This window comes from Rattus norvegicus, chromosome 11 (assembly GCF_036323735.1).
Source record: "Rattus norvegicus strain BN/NHsdMcwi chromosome 11, GRCr8, whole genome shotgun sequence".
NCBI classification, from domain to species: Eukaryota; Metazoa; Chordata; class Mammalia; order Rodentia; family Muridae; genus Rattus; species Rattus norvegicus.
Window position 1 is genome coordinate 56,979,447 of NC_086029.1, and position 17,755 is coordinate 56,997,201.

At 38.2% G+C, this 17,755-nt stretch overlaps 2 protein-coding genes across 8 annotated transcripts in view; both read left to right on the forward strand.

Annotated features, from left to right (window-relative positions):
- The window catches only part of Tmem45a2 (transmembrane protein 45A2), a 43,970-nt gene extending 27,271 nt beyond the window's left edge, over nt 1-16,699 (forward strand). For 4 of the 7 annotated variants that reach the window (XM_063270632.1, XM_063270635.1, XM_063270633.1 and 1 more), the window contains exons 4-7: nt 7,738-7,944; nt 9,236-9,423; nt 14,748-14,893; nt 16,398-16,699. In XM_063270632.1, coding sequence (XP_063126702.1) covers nt 7,738-7,944; nt 9,236-9,423; nt 14,748-14,893; nt 16,398-16,491 — 635 coding nt within the window. In that variant the 3' untranslated portion in view covers nt 16,492-16,699. Of the gene's footprint in view, nt 1-5,334; nt 5,528-7,737; nt 7,945-9,235; nt 9,424-14,747; nt 14,894-16,397 lie in introns of all 7 variants that reach the window. The other 3 variants (XM_008768661.4, XM_063270631.1, NM_001408930.1) reach the window with 2 other exon arrangements.
- Nucleotides 11,491-12,516, forward strand: Rpl5-ps5 (ribosomal protein L5, pseudogene 5). Its single transcript, XM_063270898.1, has one exon. The coding sequence runs from the start codon at nt 11,555-11,557 to the stop codon at nt 11,939-11,941; it is 387 nt and encodes a 128-aa protein (XP_063126968.1). The 5' UTR covers nt 11,491-11,554; the 3' UTR covers nt 11,942-12,516.
- Nucleotides 16,700-17,755: the final 1,056 nt, after the last annotated feature.

Below are 17,755 nucleotides of genomic sequence, written 5' to 3' on the forward strand. Positions count from 1 at the left end.
GTTGTAGATGCCTGCTTTCTATCTAAGATGCAATTAACGTGTGACATGTGAAGACTGTCAGAACTCTAATTGCAGTTTTCATATCAGAGGGCTTTAATAGCAGTCCTATTATAAAGGGCTTAATAATTGCCAGTATAATTTTTGGAATTCTTATAGGATCATCATTAAGAATTAAGAAACCATCCATTTATTTATATAGCATCACTACAAGACAGTACATCTCCATTGATCTGCAGAAATCTGCCCAAGAGGGTGGGTTAATACCTAGTGATTTTATATATATATATGTATGTATATATATATGTATATATATATTTCATATATATGTTTCATATATATATATATATATATATATATATATATATATATATATATATATATATGAAACAGCCATCTCAGTAAGATCATCTGCTACCTTTTAGCCTCTCCTAGATGGCTCCTGGCAAGTATTAGTACTGGAGGACTTGAATTGGAAAAACAAACAAACAATGTCGGTATTAGGCCTCACTCCTTAAAATTCTAGGTTGGGGTGGGGAATTAGATATCATAGATACATTTTATAGCTTTCTGGATATTTTGTGCATGGCTCAAACTCAAAATATGTTTTCCATAGACTGAGAACTACTGATCTAAGATCTAAGTTTTGATTAGTATCAGATTACACAATGTACCAGAATTTCACACCAGTGGTTCTACACTTTCTATTCTCTCACTATTCCTAATTTAGGACTCCAGAATTGTAACTTTGGATCTAATACTACTCCCCATCCTTACTCATCACATTGGGGAAAACACCCTGGACCCTATATCAATGAGGCAGAGCAAAGTAGACTCCCCTCAGTGTCTCTCAGGCCCTCCAGTTGTACCCTAGACATAGAAATCTTCTCAATCTCTTCCAGAGAAGGGTGAGGCAGCCCTCTGGAAAGCTTTGGAGTGTTTGAAGCAGAAACAACCTCTGATATTAGGCAGTCCCTGCTATGTTGCAAGAACATGTATTATGACTGCTTATCCTCAGCTGATAATTGAGGAAGTTAAATAATGTGCTCCGGGTCAAGTGTACAAGGGTTAAGTTGGACTTTGTATATGAATAATATTCCAGACAGGGCCATAACAGATTCCTTGGCAAGACTTGGTAGTGTTCATGTTTGTGCCTGCCTAGACTAATTGAAGCAGAATCTCTGAGAATTTTGCTATCTATATCTATGTTAAATATGAACTTTTGAGAATTTTATAGATGAACATATATTTATATCATTTCCTTCATCTTCTACTCCAATTACTTATCTATGTCTGTCCTACTTCCTTTAAAATTCAACACCACTTCTTTAATTATTATTATGTTTATTTATATATATTCAGCCTTCTGAGTTCATTTAATGTCACTCATTTATGTATGTATTTAGATCTAACAACTGTGCAGGGATCTCTGAGACTTTTATGGGCAGCAGGGTAATGAGCCAAGGAAAAGAAGAAGGCAGTTTGGCTCAACATGACTCAGTAGCTAGTGTTGGTTAGAACTTTGGGAGTCTAACACCAAGATGTTGAAGTTTGGTCTGTTGCCATGTATTATAATGCTAAATTCTAGCCCTACTTTGCCTCAGGGAAGAGAAAATCCACACATATACCATGTGATGCTATGAGATCTTGCTCCTTAATTAAAAACTATTGGTTGAATAAAGATGCTGACAGTCTATAGCTGGGCAGAATAGGGGCAGTTGGAGGTTTCAATTTCCAGGCTTGGGGTCTGAGGCAGGAGACCATGGGGAGAGAAGAAGATGGGGAGAGAAGATACCATGTGGTTGGTGAATCGTGAAAACATGACCATGAGGGCTGGCCAGTTGGAGTTAAGAGCTGCACAGATAGAACATGGCAAGTTTTAACTCAGGGTTATTGATGGAGAAGTAGATTTCAATAGCTTAAAGGGCATACATACATACATACATACATACATATATGTATATGTATATATATATATATATATATATATATATATATATATATATATATATATATATATGCACCCAGCTCTAGTGCATTAAAGGCTTATTGTTAATATAAAGGTTTTGTGTCTTTTCTGTGGGAACTGAATGACTAGGGTGGGGTAGAAAGCCCTGATTGAGATTAAATACTATAGTACCGAGTGGCTTATTTTAGGCATACTAAAACACAGCAGATCTGGTGAAAACTATTCTTGTGATGATTAATTGATTCCTATATGTACAATAAGACATACCAAAATCTCTTTACATTTGAAAGCTAAACACAGATCAAATGTAACCACATCAAAAGTCTTTGTAAGTGCTTATGACACTGTCCATAAAGGTAGGTTCTATAGATTGACTGAGAAAAACCAGTTTACTAGAAGCATTTAGAAGAAGTTCTGAGGGGCTGGGGATTTAGCTCAGTGGTAGAGCGCTTACCTAGGAAGCGCAAGGCCCTGGGTTCGATCCCCAGCTCCGAAAAAAAAAAAAAAAAAAGTCAGAAGAAGTTCTGGTGCCAGAAAGTCTCCAGCCACATAGATTGTACAAAGATCATCAGACAAGAAACACATCAGCTTCAGCCTGCTGGTGGAAAATAGAATTTTAATTCCTTCCATTGAAGGAATAAGCCCATGTGCTTAGCATTCCACATGTCCCTAGTGCTTGTCTGTGAGAAAAAAGACCCCATGCCCCTTACCCATCTGTGATTGATTAACCTATTAGATGTCTCCTTTCTTGAGAAAACTAATTCTTCCTCTCAATCAGCCATTAATTTCCTGTAGTTCTTTATCTAGGGATAGAGCCTTGGGAGAGTTCCCTCATCTATATTGGCATATTAACTTGTGTGTTATCTTGGTTCTGGTCTTCATTAGGTGACCACATTGTTAAGATATTTTGGGGTATACCTTCCATGTCATAAACAGAAAACATTATCTAATAGCAAACCCCTAATCCTCTGTCTTTTAGGACCTTTCACCTCTTATAGTTTTTTCTTAAAACAGTGTTCCATGAGACTTAGGGATTGTTGTAGATGCATTAATTAGGGGTGAGCAGTTGGGATACCCAGTTGTTCTTTGCATTTTGATCAGTTGTCAATTTCTGTTATCTCCATCTGCTGCCAAAATAAAAAGATTTTTTGTGTGTGTGTGATGAGGGGCGAGTGCTACACTTTTACCTGTCATATAAAAATAGTTATTTAGAATGAAGGCGGTGGATGGTACATGCATTTAAGGATTTTATTAACTGTACTCAATGAGCTGTTTAAAAACAGGAACATGAGATTGTCGAGAGGATGCAGGAATGGCTGGAAGGAATTTAAGGGGGCTTGGGGTGAAATGAAAATGCATAACATACATATATGAAAATATCAAATAACAAATTAAAATTAGATTAAAATATAAAACACTTAAAATTAAGAATCAGTACATATTGCTAAGTATACTTATTTATTCAAATAAATTAAGACAGTTTTAGTCATACCAGAGACTGAACATGAGTATTTTTTTTTTATCTTTTTTTTTTTTTTATTAACTTGAGTATTTCTTATATACATTTCAAGTGTTATTCCCTTTCCCGGTTTCCGGGCAAACATCCCCCTCCCCCCTCCCCTTCCTTATGGGTGTCCCCCTCCCAACCCTCCCCCCATTGCCGCCCTCCCCCCATAGTCTAGTTCACTGGGGGGAACATGAGTATTAACAGCAGTTTTTGTTCACAATTGCCAAACTTGGAAGGGATCAGTCATTTATCTATAAAACATATTAACTATAATTACATTGTATGTATGCTATAGCATATTATTTATTAATTCATCTATTAATATCATCATTAATATAGTTTGAATTTTATCAATTGAATATTATCATTATTTGTGAATATTAATATTATTTGTGGTTTCATTTTCCACTCTTGATGTAGCAATGTCATTTTTTCGCATATACATAAGAGAAGAAGACATGTATAACAAATGTCTAGGGCATGTATAGCAAACAGAATTGCTAGGGTGTGAGGTGTGCAGACGCTCATCTATTCCACTACTTGTCAAATTACTTGAGAAAAAAAAGCTGTGCCAATTTATGCTTAATTAGCAGGGAATAACTTCTCATTTTATTTAAGAACTACTGGTCAGCGAAGTCAAAAGACAGGTCCTAAGCCATTCTTCAGAGTTCAGACAAGAACCTATGCTCGGTTCTCTGAGATATACTAGGTCTGACTCTTAGATGGTTTGTGTAATTTAAGGGTACACTGAAAGAAAAATCTAGGGTGTTTATTGGAGTCTTTATTATTTATACTGGCAGTATTTGGGTGAACTTCCAGGTTTCTCCCAGAGCTTCCTTTTGCATATCCGAGGAGTAACCCACTGGGGCTGCCTGGAACTGGGCAATCCTACTTTTCTGATGAGAGGATATTTTGAAATCCTCTTTCATCACTGTGCATAGCTCTTACCTAGTTAGTATTAGACCTATAGAATGATTTAAGAATGTATCATCATTGTCCTGTTGATGTCCCAATAGATTTGAACAAAGGGCTGCACACAAAATAGACACATACTGTTCGAGACCGATTCTTCTCTATCATTGACCAATGGAAGGTTATTTCCTTGGAAATCTGAAGCAATATGTTGCCAATCTTCTGTGTTGCAGTCAGGCCCTGCCAAGGTTGCCAATGCAGAAGAGAGGGCTGAGGAAGAGAAAGCTGGGGGAATCACATAGACTTCAGTGACTCAACCTTCAGTGATATACGCCATTTGCTCAGTCAGCTAGCCAGAACTAAAGCCATAGCTCCAATTCTGCTACATGAAGGGCTAAAAAGAGTGTGTGGAGGAACACACAAGTGTTAGATGAATGCAAACAGTCCTCACACACTTGGTCTTTGATACTTTGAAATCATGTACCTGGAAAAAAATCATAGGCAACTTTATATCACTCAAATTCTAAATAAACAGATCAAGGTTTTACATTACCTTTCTTTATCCTTAAAAAGTAAGTGGTTGATGAACTCTGTACTGTTTTCTTTTAAAGAAATCCTTTAAAACTGACAGAATTTTGCCTAATAGTTGTGAGATCTGGGGGAGTCATTTAACTCCTATAAATTCATACCTCTAATGAAAATGGAATACTAATTCCTTTGTTGTGAAAGTTGGGCTACAGATGGCATTTAAAACTTCCCTCACAATGTGCATGATCAAATGTTAAAGCAAATTTTAACTTTCTATGGCCATAGCTGATGCTATGATATGATCTACTATGTGCTTTAGCCATCAGAGAGCTTTAGTTGCTCTGTGGTTTGGGGATGAGAAAGGATTTGGTGATGTTGCACAAATGAAATGTCTATCATCTGTGTATTCTTATCTTTGTAGATTCTGGGGGACGCTACAGGTCACTTCCTGGCTGGATCCTTTATACTTATCCTAGGTCTTTGGTGGAGTACAAAGAGTATTTTGAAGTATATTTGTAAACAGCAAAAAAGGTCTTCCTCCCTTATTACCCCCAAATTTTTCTCTCGAGCAGAAATTTTGGAGGGAATTGTGATTAGTGTCATGGCATTAATAGGTAAGCTGTGTTGTAGTGTTTTAATTTTGTTGTTTGCATATGCATAAAAAAGATTTTGGTACAAAATCAAGGAAATCCAAAGCTGACTGTCTTATTCAAAAATATTATTAAGTATTCTAATTACAATTTCCATGTAATAAAATTTGGTAGAAAGAAGGCATTTTATGTTTATACAAAGGTCTGTTGTTTAAGTTAATTTTTTATTTTACTTATTCACTTTACATGCCACTCACTGTCCCCTGCCTGGTCACTCCCTCTCATAGTCCTTCCCTCATCCTCTGAGCAGGTGCCCCCCCTCCACTGGACATTCCTTTGCCCTGGCACTTTAAGTCTCTGAGAGGCTTGGTGCTTCCTCTCCCACTGAGGCTGGACGAGGCTGCCCAACTATTGGGATACAGTCAGGAGCTCATGAGATAAACCCCATTCCAGTTGTTCTGGACCCACATGAAGATCAAGGTGCACATCTGTTACATATGTGCAGGGAGTCTTAGGTCCAGCCCATGCATATTCTTTGGTTGGTGGTTCAGACTCTGAGAGCCCAGTGGTCCAGGTTAGTTGACTCTGTTTTCCTGCAGAGTTTCATTCCCCTTTGGGACCTGCCATCTTTCCTTCCTCCTATTCTTCCATAAGTATCCCCAAACTCCATGCACGTTTGTCTGTGGGTGTCTGTATCTGTGTGAGTCAGCCGCTGGGTGGAGTCTCTCAGAGGACAACATGTTCCATCTGCAAGCATAACAGAGTATCATTAATAGTGTTGGGGTTAGTGCTTGCCCATAGAATGGGTCTCAAGTTGACCGGTTTTTGATTGGCTATTCCCTCAGTCTCTGTTCCATCTTCCGTGTCTATGTTTCTTGCAGGCAGGATAAATTTTGGCTTGAAAGTTTTGTGGGTGGTTGGTGTCTTAATCAGTTCACTGGGGTTCCTGTCTGGCCAGAGAAGGTGGCCTCTTCAAGTTCCACAGCCCCATTGTAGTGAGTCACTCCCACTGATTCTTGGGTGGTTCCCTTATCCCAGGTCTCTGTCTCCTCCTGAAGATCACCCTCCCAACCCCCCTACCTCCTCACTCCTGTCAGTTGCAGATTTCCATTCATTTTCATGGACTTCTAGCCATCTCTCTTGTCCTTCCCCACACCTGATCCTGAACTCACCATTCCCCTTCCCATCCCCCCTCCCTCCCAGGTCCCTCTCTCCATCTGCTTTTTATGATTATTTAATTCCGAAATAAAGTGAGATTCAAGTGGTCTCTTGAAGGCCTATTTCTTAACAAATTAGCTGTAGTATTTAATTTACACAATTTAATCATGGTAAATTTTCCTTGTGGAATTGTTTGGATCATCTGAAATGATTTCATATCAATTATTTTCTGGTCCCTAAAAGAATATACTCTATTAGAAACTATTTTGCAAGTGATGGAAAAGTAATCAAGTGATTGTTGAAAAGCTTCAATAAATTATTGCTGACAGGTTATAGAGTGTGGACAAGGCTGAGGAAGGCCCTTTTTATGATCTCACCCTCTTTTTTTCTCATTTCTCGAATTAGAGAAAATAGTCGGGTCATATAATTTATGAGGTCTTTTCATTGCTTTTGGGAATTTTGTAAAAATGGTCTGTTTTTAGTTTCATTGCAGCATGTCTGTTGTAAAAGAGAAAACCTTCCATTTTTACATTACATTTTTTAATGATATGATTAACAGTGTTTCCAAAGAGAATAACTTATCTGTAAACTTATGTTGATAAGCAAGCCTACATATCTGAGAAGGTTCAAGTGTTTGTATAACTGATTATACCACTTGCTATATTGACTAGGGTTTCTTGCTTATCCTCAGCTGGAGGAAGCTAAATTTTAATTTTGGTTTTGAACCCAGAAACAAAGGCCAACCTAGTGGCTATCCAAAGGTCCAACAGCTAAAAATGAACAGTCAGCTTCTGTAAGACAGTATCGTAAACCTTAGATATTAGATTGGAATAGACACTTAAACCAAAGTTATGAGCATTGGTTTAGACTAAAATTTGTTATCTTAGTGAGCATTTGAACCTCTAAGAAAGTCTAAGGTGCCACTACACAGCTGTTAGGGAACCACCAGCAGAGGAAGTAATGTTTTAAGAGGATACAGCAGATTGAACAAAGCAATGGTCATATCTTCCTGCCTGTATGTGGCAGGTAAAAATCATGTAGAATGTTGCTAAAACTGTGGTATGATTTTTCTACAGGGATAATTGGTCTATTTTCTCGGTTTGGAAAAATAAAAACGTTACCACCTGAACATATACAGTTGGCCAAAATCCTGCACTGGCAACATGTCACCATGTACACAGTCCTTATAATGCTGGGTGTGACCAAGGTCTTATGTTTCACCATTAGTTCGCTGCCAATGTCTTTGATCAAGTTAATGGCATCAAATGCCTTCTTTGTGGAAGGTAAGTATGTGGGAGGAGGATTGTTTGTCTCCCCCGCCCTCGCTTCTTTTTGTACTTATTTCTGATAGTAAGCACATGGGTACTAATAAGTCCTGTGTAATAAAGTATCTTTGTTTTCTTAGTGCAGTATTGTTTGACAGGGCAAAGTGTCCCAGCCTTATTAAGATAGTTGGGTATGTGCTGTAGCATGCCAATGGCTTTTCTTCTCTATTGACTCATCCTGCAATATTGGGCAGATAGAACCATTTAATGTTATTTACTAGTGTTTCAACATCTGTCCTGAGGAATCACTAATATCTTTGTTATTTCTTTGCTTTCTTAGCAATTATCTTTTAAAAAATACTTTTAACAATGAAAGAAAATTAAACACAGAGTAATGGAAACATGAATCCTCAAATGGTGTAGCTAGCTGTTAACATATTCTGCCACCTACTAGCTAGCGGTAAAATTTTGCTAGTATGTATGAAGTAGAGTCTGCAAAATTAAAAAAAAATTAGAATTGGAAGTCCTAATTTTGAGTGATTAATGCAAAATAAATGATATGTTTTGTTCGTTTGTTTTCTAAAATTACTGTGGTGGGCAAGGAAGAGCTCTTCAATGAAGACATGAGAATGTAGATCGATTATGAATGCCTGAAAGCTACAAATGGCTAGGCAGCAGCTGCCCCTTTCCTCTCAGCTGGAGAAACTAATTCTTGCCTGTTGCTTTTTGAGGACAAGGGCCAGAAAAAAACTGCAACAACTAATAGCTTGGTTCACATATCTTTAATGAACATCCTTTTCTTCTAGCTTAATATAAACCAGTAAGTTGAAACTGGAATATGTTTATGTAATTAAATATTACAGATGCTACTTGCTGCTAATATTGTCACACTTATCAAGATGTGATTTATGGTGTATTTACTTTTTTTCCAGGGGACTGAATTTAAGGCAAGGTCCTGACTTCAGCTTATTCATCTGCATATTCACTGAATTGTAACTTCCTGCTCTGTCATATTTATTATTCGCCGGCCTGCATACTAATACTTTTAAAATCAGTTAGTTGGAAATTTCATGTTAGAGGAGAAAAGAAAGATTGGAGAAGGAAATGGAGGGTTGAATTTCAATAATTCCATTCTAAATAGGCATGGTAACTGAAAAAAAGATATATTGCTGTGAGACTCATCAACTGTGTAGGTGTGTAAAATTCTGTGGCTAAGAGAGGGAAGGAAGGCATAAGAAAGAAGTGGTGAGATGGCTCTCTCTTGTTTTTACTCAGAAAACCAAACCGTAATTTTTCTCTAACCTTTTAGCTTTCATCTTCTACAACCATCCTCGTAGCAATGCATTATTGGACAAGTTTTTGCACCATCAACTGAACTTGGGTGCGTTTTTGACTGGTCTCGCAGCCTTTATAGAATTCCTCCTCACAAAGAACAATGTAGTTCTGGAGCTTCTGACGTCAAGTTTCGCCATGCTACAGGGGGCTTGTTTCTTGCAGGTGAGTTGAGGCTTCTGGATTTATCTTGTTTCTACCTGGGGTTTCTCTCCTTATTGGCTGAGGTATTTTCCTAGAGGCCCCAGAGACTTTCCTATGACATGCTGCCTATAGTAAAGCTGTTGGTCTTCAGGTGGTTATGTCTTTAAGTGAGATAACCTTATATCCCTAGTGAAAACACTGGTAGAGCAACTGAGCAGGAAGTAGGATGTGCCTGTTACCACACATTTGATGATCCACTATGTAGAAACCCTGAGTTGATGATGTTAGGATATTAGTCACCATCGATTCTTGATCATAAGACAGCATATTGCCTAATCAGTAGTAAGCTCCAGAAATACATGGAAGGCAAGAAAGTGAGGAACCAGTTATTTATCAAGAAACAAGTATTTGCCATTATACTGAAAAAAATTTTTGAGCGAGTATCTCATTAGGTATCCCAGGTTGAACTCAGAACCCTAGAAATCAAGGCCTTAGCATTCTTAGTGCTGGGATTATAGGTGTATGCCATGTCTATCTTTTATTAGATTTTTATGAACATCCCATTTTTCCAATTTATGATAATGTAGCAGTTAGGTAGTATCATTTCCATTATTTGTAGGAAGATCAAGAAGATTAAATTGTTTTGCAAGGCTCACACAATAATGAAACTAGGCACTTCGCTGCTAATTACTTTCCCTGTAAGCTTAGCTTAACAGCACACACCCAGTGGAGACAATGCCACCACATACAGGATATTATGGGAACTCAAACAGGAATCCTGGATGAGTAGAAACCAAGAGGTGAATATGCTTGACACATGATAGAAACAATGACTATGCACCCTCACCCAAACCAGCATCTTCACCCCATTCATTTGCTATTCCATTGACATATGTGGGGCCTGAAAAACTGTTAAATGCTGAGGATGAACTCAACGTAATTCATCTTTCTGTGTTGAATGAAATATACACAATATTAAAATATTGGCCACCAGACTGGGGAGAAAGCCCAGTAGACTCTTATCTCTACCTCAGGTCACTTACTGCCTCTAGGATAGTTTTTAAACCTTCTTAATGCTGTGACTCCTTAAAGCTGTTCCTTGTGTTGTGGTGACCTTCACCCATAAAATTATTATTTTTTTGCTACTTCATACTTGCAATTCCACTACTGTTATAAATTGTAATCTAAATGTCCGATATGCAGATGGTACAAGGGTCAGTTGACTACCAAGGGGTTGTGACCCACAGGTTGAAAACAAATGCTCTAGGACTTACATTGTAGTTCACAAAGCCACTAAAAACCAACCAACCGACCAACCGACCGACCAACCAACCAACTGACCAACCAACCAACCAACTGACCAACCAACCAACCAACCAACCGGCCACCAACCAATCAACCGGCCACACAAACATTCTGAAATAGGATCTCTAATTCTAGATTTATTTTATCCTAACCCTTAGGCCCTTTCTATTTAATGATGTCAACTCTCTGACCTCAATATTTTGTAAAAAGCAGAATTCTAATCAGTGATTGATTACAGACATATTTTATGATGTATGATAAATTGTGCTTTGGTATACACTTAAAGATGTAAAAGAATATTTGGGATGGAAGTGCATTACTTAAACAGGCCATTCTAGGGATTTTTTAAATACTAGAAAGGAAGTATATAGGTTGATACAGGCTATTTCAAATATTTACATTTCACATGAGTTATAAGAAAGCATTGTCAGGTGAGGGAAAGGAGCAGTATCATGGTCAGCAGAATAGGAAATATGTGGTTTAGGGGTAACACGGCAACATATCTTCATGAGATCAACTTCTTTCTTAGCTGTGATCATCAAACTGCTGAGGCTATCCAGGTTGACCTGGTTGTTCAGTCCACTATCCTTCCATATTGACCAGCACAGCAAAAATATATGCTTATGGGGTGTGCAGCAGAAGGAAAAAGCCAGGAACTCTTACTTTGTCTGGGTCATTCAGAAGTTTTCGACTGTTGTCAAAATTATTGAACTTTTTGTGTTCCAGACTTCCTTTTATAATAGGAGGGATAATGAGACCTCCTTATTGAAGTTACTCTTTTAAGACTAAAGATTATCGACTCTGTAGGTCTGCGTGGAGCCGCAGTTGCGGGTCTCTGTTCCGCAGGATGGGGTTCGTGAAAGTTGTCAAGAATAAGGCCTACTTTAAAAGATACCAAGTGAGATTTAGAAGGCGGCAAGAGGGTAAAAGTGACTACTATGCACGGAAACGTTTGGTGATCCAGGACAAAAATAAGTACAACACACCGAAATACAGGATGATAGTTCGTGTAACGAACAGAGACATCATCTGCCAGATTGCATATGCCCGTATAGAAGGGGATATGATCGTCTGTGCAGCATATGCACATGAACTTCCAAAATACGGTGCGAAAGTTGGTCTGACAAACTATGCTGCAGCCTATTGCACTGGCCTGCTGCTGGCCCGCAGGCTTCTGAATAGGTTTGGCATGGACAAGATCTATGAAGGCCAAGTGGAGGTTAATGGAGATTAATACAATGTGGAAAGCATTGACAGTCGGCCTGGTGACTTCACTTGCTATCTGGATGCGGGTCTTGCCCGAACTACAACTGGCAATAAAGTTTTTGGTGCTCTGAAGGGAGCTGTGGATGGAGGCTTGTCTATCCCCCATAGTACCAAACGATTCCCTGGCTATGACTCTGAAAGCAAGGAGTTCAATGCAGAGGTGCACCGGAAGCACATCCTGGGTCAGAATGTGGCAGACTACTTGCGCTACCTGATGGAGGAGGATGAAGATGCGTATAAGAGACAGTTCTCTCAGTACATCAAGAACAACATAACTCCAGACATGATGGAGGAGATGTGTAAGAAAGCTCATGCTGCTATCCGAGAGAATCCAGTCTATGAGAAGAAGCCCAAGAGAGAAGTGAAGAAGAGGTGGAATCGTCCCAAAATGTCTCTTGCCCAGAAGAAAGACCGGGTTGCTCAAAAGAAGGCAAGCTTCCTCAGAGCTCAGGAACGGGCTGCTGAAAGCTAAAGCCACTTTCTATGAAGATTTTTTCATAAAGACAGTAAACATTGATCAAAGCAAAAAAAAAAAAGACTAAAGATTATTTCAGAGAGCTCATACATAAGGATAAACTGCCCGGCACATGGCACATATCACTTGATCATGTATATGAGATAAAAAAGTTGTAGTTCTCATTCCAACCAAAGAAATCTATACATGAGGGCAACTGATTCAAGCAAAAAAAAATCTTAGTTTCTACCGAGTAACTCAGTCTATTTGAATTAAGTCTTTACTCAACATAAACTAAGTGCATATTTTTTCTATAAAATTTCATTATTTGGAAAATGAAAATAACAGTTTAAAGGTGACAATACATTTCAAAGAGGCCATTGGAAGGAATTTGAAGGTACTGCCATGGATATATGTCTAACTTACCATAGCATTTATATAGTTATCCATGATATTATCCAGATTTTTATATTTCATTTTGCTCTAGATATCTGAAATCAATCATTTCTACCATCTGCCATTTTATTGGGATAAACTTTATATGACACACAATTCTAAAGGATAAAATTCAGCAGCCTTTATTCTCTCCATTGTCATCCATTACTACCTCTAATGATCTCCCAAACATTCTTATGCCTACAAAGAAAACCCTGTACTAAATTAGCTGTTATTTTCCTCTGTCTTTGTTCCCAGGCTTTTCCAACCACTAATTTGTTTCCTAACCACACAGATTATGGATACTTTATTTAAAAGAGGACAATTTGTGATCTACTGTTTCTGTTCATTTTTACTCAACATAATATCTTCAAGTATTATACATGTCATTACATATATTAATATTTACTTTTTCATCTTTGGATAGTCATCATGCTGTTATGAACATTTATATATACAATGTTTTTGTTGAATACTTGGAGGCATTCCTAACAGTAGAATGCCTGGTTACATGGCAATTCAAAGTCTGACTCTCAGAGAAACTGTCAATCTCTTTCCAGTTTCATTTACAGGTTTATGGATCCCAATTCCCCTGCATCCTCACCAACATTTGTAATCTTTTTATTTATTACTATGATCGCCCTTCTAGTAAGTGCTATCCCATTGCCATTTTGATTTACCTTTCTCTAATTACCAATGATGTAGCTTGTCTTATTTTTTGCTACTCCGTGGGTTCTTTTCCTGTCTCCTAACTATCTTCTCTGGTTCAGCTCAGCTTCTCTTGGCTCAATAGTCTCCTTTGTCATTTTGCTCAATCTCTTTTCTGCACTGTCTTTCTTCCTGCGTCAAGTATCTTCTCTAACTCTACTCTCTTACCCTACTCTTCCACCACCTGGACCCTACTCTCATCCTGCTCCTCTCTCTCAGCCCATGCAGGATTTATATATATTCTCATGTTCTCAGAAACTCAAGAGGCAAGTGACACTGAAGGTCATAGGGTCCAACACTTCTAACTGCTAAACATTCCCAAAGGAACAGTTGACAACAACTGAGAATCTCTTAAAGGGCCAGACAAGCAAAATAAATCTCACTACAAATGATGTTGTTCGTCTTCCTGTGTGATTGTTGACCATTTGCATATTAAAGAACAATTTTTCTATACATGAGAACTTTATGTATACAATGAATTATGACCATATAATTCATCATATAATTCTCCCATTTTATCTCGCTTAGTCACCAAGTCCCTCTCCAACCCATCTCTTCTCAACTTCATATCTTTTCTTTCTTGAAACCTAATTCAAGTTAGTGCTTCCCATATGTACATGGTGCGGGATCATCCATTACATGGGGAATCTACCACAGGCCACATCCTCTAAAGGGAATGACTCTTCCTTCTCCAATAGCTATCAGCTCTCAATAGCTCATTAGGAAATGTCAAGGCCTGGAGAGAGCCTCTCCCATCCATCCCAGAATTTTTCTTGGCTTTACTTTGTGGCTAGTTTGGGACATATAACCACATCTTCCTTGATTTTATGAGTGGGACAGCCATGTCACCATATTCACCATTTCACAACAATCCTCCTTATCCTTTGGCTATTATATTCCTTTTGTCCCATCTTCTGAGATGTTTTCTGAGCCTTGGAGCCGATACTAATCAGGGAATTAATAAGGATGACACACTTAGGGATTAACACTGTTTCAAGATAGTTTAGAAAGATGACTAGGTAGATATTGTCTATATTACTAAGCTAGGTACAAAAACATGATTTATATATGATGTCTCATATGCTGACAATCATCTATTTGTGAAGCACTTGTAATAACTATGTCTGGTAATGTGTCTTGTTATTTAAATGTCATTTTGTTTTGTTTTAAAACACAGATTGGTTTTGTCCTGTATCCCACAAACATAGAACATGCATGGGACCTGAATGATCCTAACAACTCTATGATTTTTTCCACACTCTTTGGTGCTTATTATGCATCGATCTATGTCATCATTGGAGTTAATTATGCTCTTGTTAGCTGGTAAGTTAATGACTCACACTCATCAGATATGCTCAAGACTCAACTTATCTTGATTTAAATCCTTTTCATGAATTAGTTTCTTCTATTACTGTTCTATACGAAAAAGTAGTATAGGAGAAAATTCTCTGGAAGCATGGGAATTGCCAGAGAAACCATAAATGCTGACTCAAATTTAGAATAGGTGTCTCTGATGTGCCTCTGACACAGATATCATCCTGTAGCATATTTACCTGTGCCTCCCTGGTGGGAGATTTGAATGTTCTATAGAACAGTTCCCTCTGATGGATAAAAGTCCAAGTTTTTGTCTTGGAGGGAGAAGAAACAGGAAGTCTGCCATCTTAAATATTAAGTACATTCATCTAGGGATCTATTTGATTCCTAATCCCTCCATGGTGACATGCCCAAACTTCATCAGACCATGGAAGGTAGAAAATTAAAATCAAGATGTAGGTGCTTAGAGATGTTTCTTATAAAATGAGAATTATTTTGGTAATTTCATTTTTTTGCTTGCATATTTGTGGAAATTATGTTCTACTTATGTGACACAGTACACAATGCCCTTATGATAGTCGTATCTAGGAAAAAGTGTTCATGGTTCACACTGATATTTTCCTTTGGATCACAGAAGTAGAGATCCTGCTCAACTTTGGCCACTAAGAAGCTTCATATCTTTGAGTGTTGAGAATTGTAACCCCCACTTCCTCCATCTGAGTTTATTTCAAAATACTAACATGGGCATAGGATGGGGGCACTTCTGTACACTTTAAAAACAGATTTACTCTTTGAGAGTTTCAAACATGTATATAATGCATTTTGACCATCTACTTTCATTTTTCTGTCTCTAATTCTTCCCAGACCTCTCCAAGACACCCCCTTCTCTCAACTTCGTGACATCTTCTTTTCAAAAACATTGCCCACTGAGTTTAATTATTGGTTCTCAGATAGCCATAGATTCTAAGGCTGGCCATCTACTGGAAAGGAGCTTGATATTAAATATCTCAATTTATTGTGTACATGGGTGTCACCTGCAGTAAATAGACAGTGCCTTGCTTAAAAAGTACTCCTTTGAAGTTACACGAAAGAGTTGAAATCCAGCCCAGACTTGACTTGCCATTAAAGTTAACTTGGGCTAGCTATAGCAAAGGCAATGGCATCATGCACGTTCTTTGGAGGAAAAGCCACCTTCTTGTAATTCATAGGATGTTGTGGAAACCCCACTGATGACAATTTCATTGCCACAGATTGTAGATTCACCTCTTTGTGTTAGAAATGATCTAAATTATGTCCTAATATGATAAATTTGAAAGCCCATGTTTTATCTGCATACTTTTACCTTACTTTAATCTACACAAGTTTTAAATAGCTCAGAGGCAAATGGAAATTATTTTCCTTTTGGAATTGTATCCACAGTTATACAAGTAATCTGGAGTTATTATAGATTCACATTGCTTTAAGGTTTAATTTTCAATGTCCCCTAACCATAGATAGCTTTCTTTTTCCTAAGGTTCATTAAGTTGAAACTAAGCAAGCCCTGCCCCTCAGAAATTCAATCTCTGAAAAATTATGAACAGCACGAAGACTCAGAAGACGATATGTGATTTTTGTGTCCAGTTTCTTCAGTTCTCCAAGAGAAAAAGTTGACCAAGATATTTCTATTTTTTTCTCCATCTTTATTAAATTGGGTATTTAGTATTTAAATTTCTTTTTTTTTCCTTTTCTCCATCTTTATTAAATTGGGTATTTCGTATTTAAATTTCTTTTTTTCCTTTTCTCCATCTTTATTAAATTGGTTATTTCTTATTTACATTTCAATTGTTATTTCCTTTCCCGGTTTCCAAGCAAACATCCCCCTAACCCCTCCCTGTCCCCTTCTATATGGGTGTTCCCCTCCAAATCCTCCTCCCCTTACTGCCCTCCCCCCAACAATCCCATTCACGGGGTGGGGGGGGTCAGTCTTGGCAAGACCAAGGGCTTCCCCTTCTACTGGTGCCCTTACTAGGCTATTCATTGCTACCTATGAGGTTGGAGCCCAGGGTCAGTCCATTTATAGTTTTTGGGTAGTGGCTTAGTTCCTGGAAGCTCTGGTTGGTTGGCATTGTTGTTCATATGGGGTCTCAAGCCCCTTCAAGCTCTTCCAGTCCTTTCTCTGATTCCTTCAACGGGGGTCCCATTCTCAGTTCAGAGGTTTGCTGCTGGCATTTGCTGTATTCTGGCTGTGTCTCTCAGGAGAGATCTACATCTGGTTCCTGTTGGCCTGCACTTCCTTGCTTCATCCATCTTATCTAGTTTGGTGACTGTATATGTATGGGCCACATGTGGGGCAGGTTCTGAATGGGCGTTCCTTCAGCCTCTGTTCTGAACTTTGTCTCCCTAATCCCTCCCAAGGGTATTCTTGTTCCCCTTTTAAAGAAGGAGTGAAGCATTTGCATTTTGGTCATCCTTCTTGAATTTCACGTGTTCTGTGTATCTAGGGTAATTCAAGCATTTGGGCTAATAGTCACTTATCAATGAGGGCATACCATGTGTGTTTTTCTGCGATTGGGTTGCCTCACTCAGGATGATATTTTCCAGTTACATCCATTTGCCTACGAATTTCATAAAGTCGTTGTTTTTGATAGCTGAGTAATATTCCATTGTGTAGATGTACCACATTTTCTGTATCCATTCCTCTGTTGAAGGGCATCTGGGTTCTATCCAGCTTCTGGCTATTATAAATAAGGCTGCTATGAACATAGTGGAGCACGTGTCTTTTTTATGTTGGGACATCTTTTGGGTATATGCCCAAGAGAGGTATATCTGGGTCCTCAGATTGTTCAATGTCCAATTTTCTGAGGAGCCTCTCGACTGATTTCCAGAATGGTT

Coding starts and splice junctions, on each gene's coding strand:
- Rpl5-ps5 (XM_063270898.1), top strand. CDS start 11,555: ATGGGGTTCGTGAAAGTTGTCAAGAATAAGGCCTACTTTAAAAGATAC.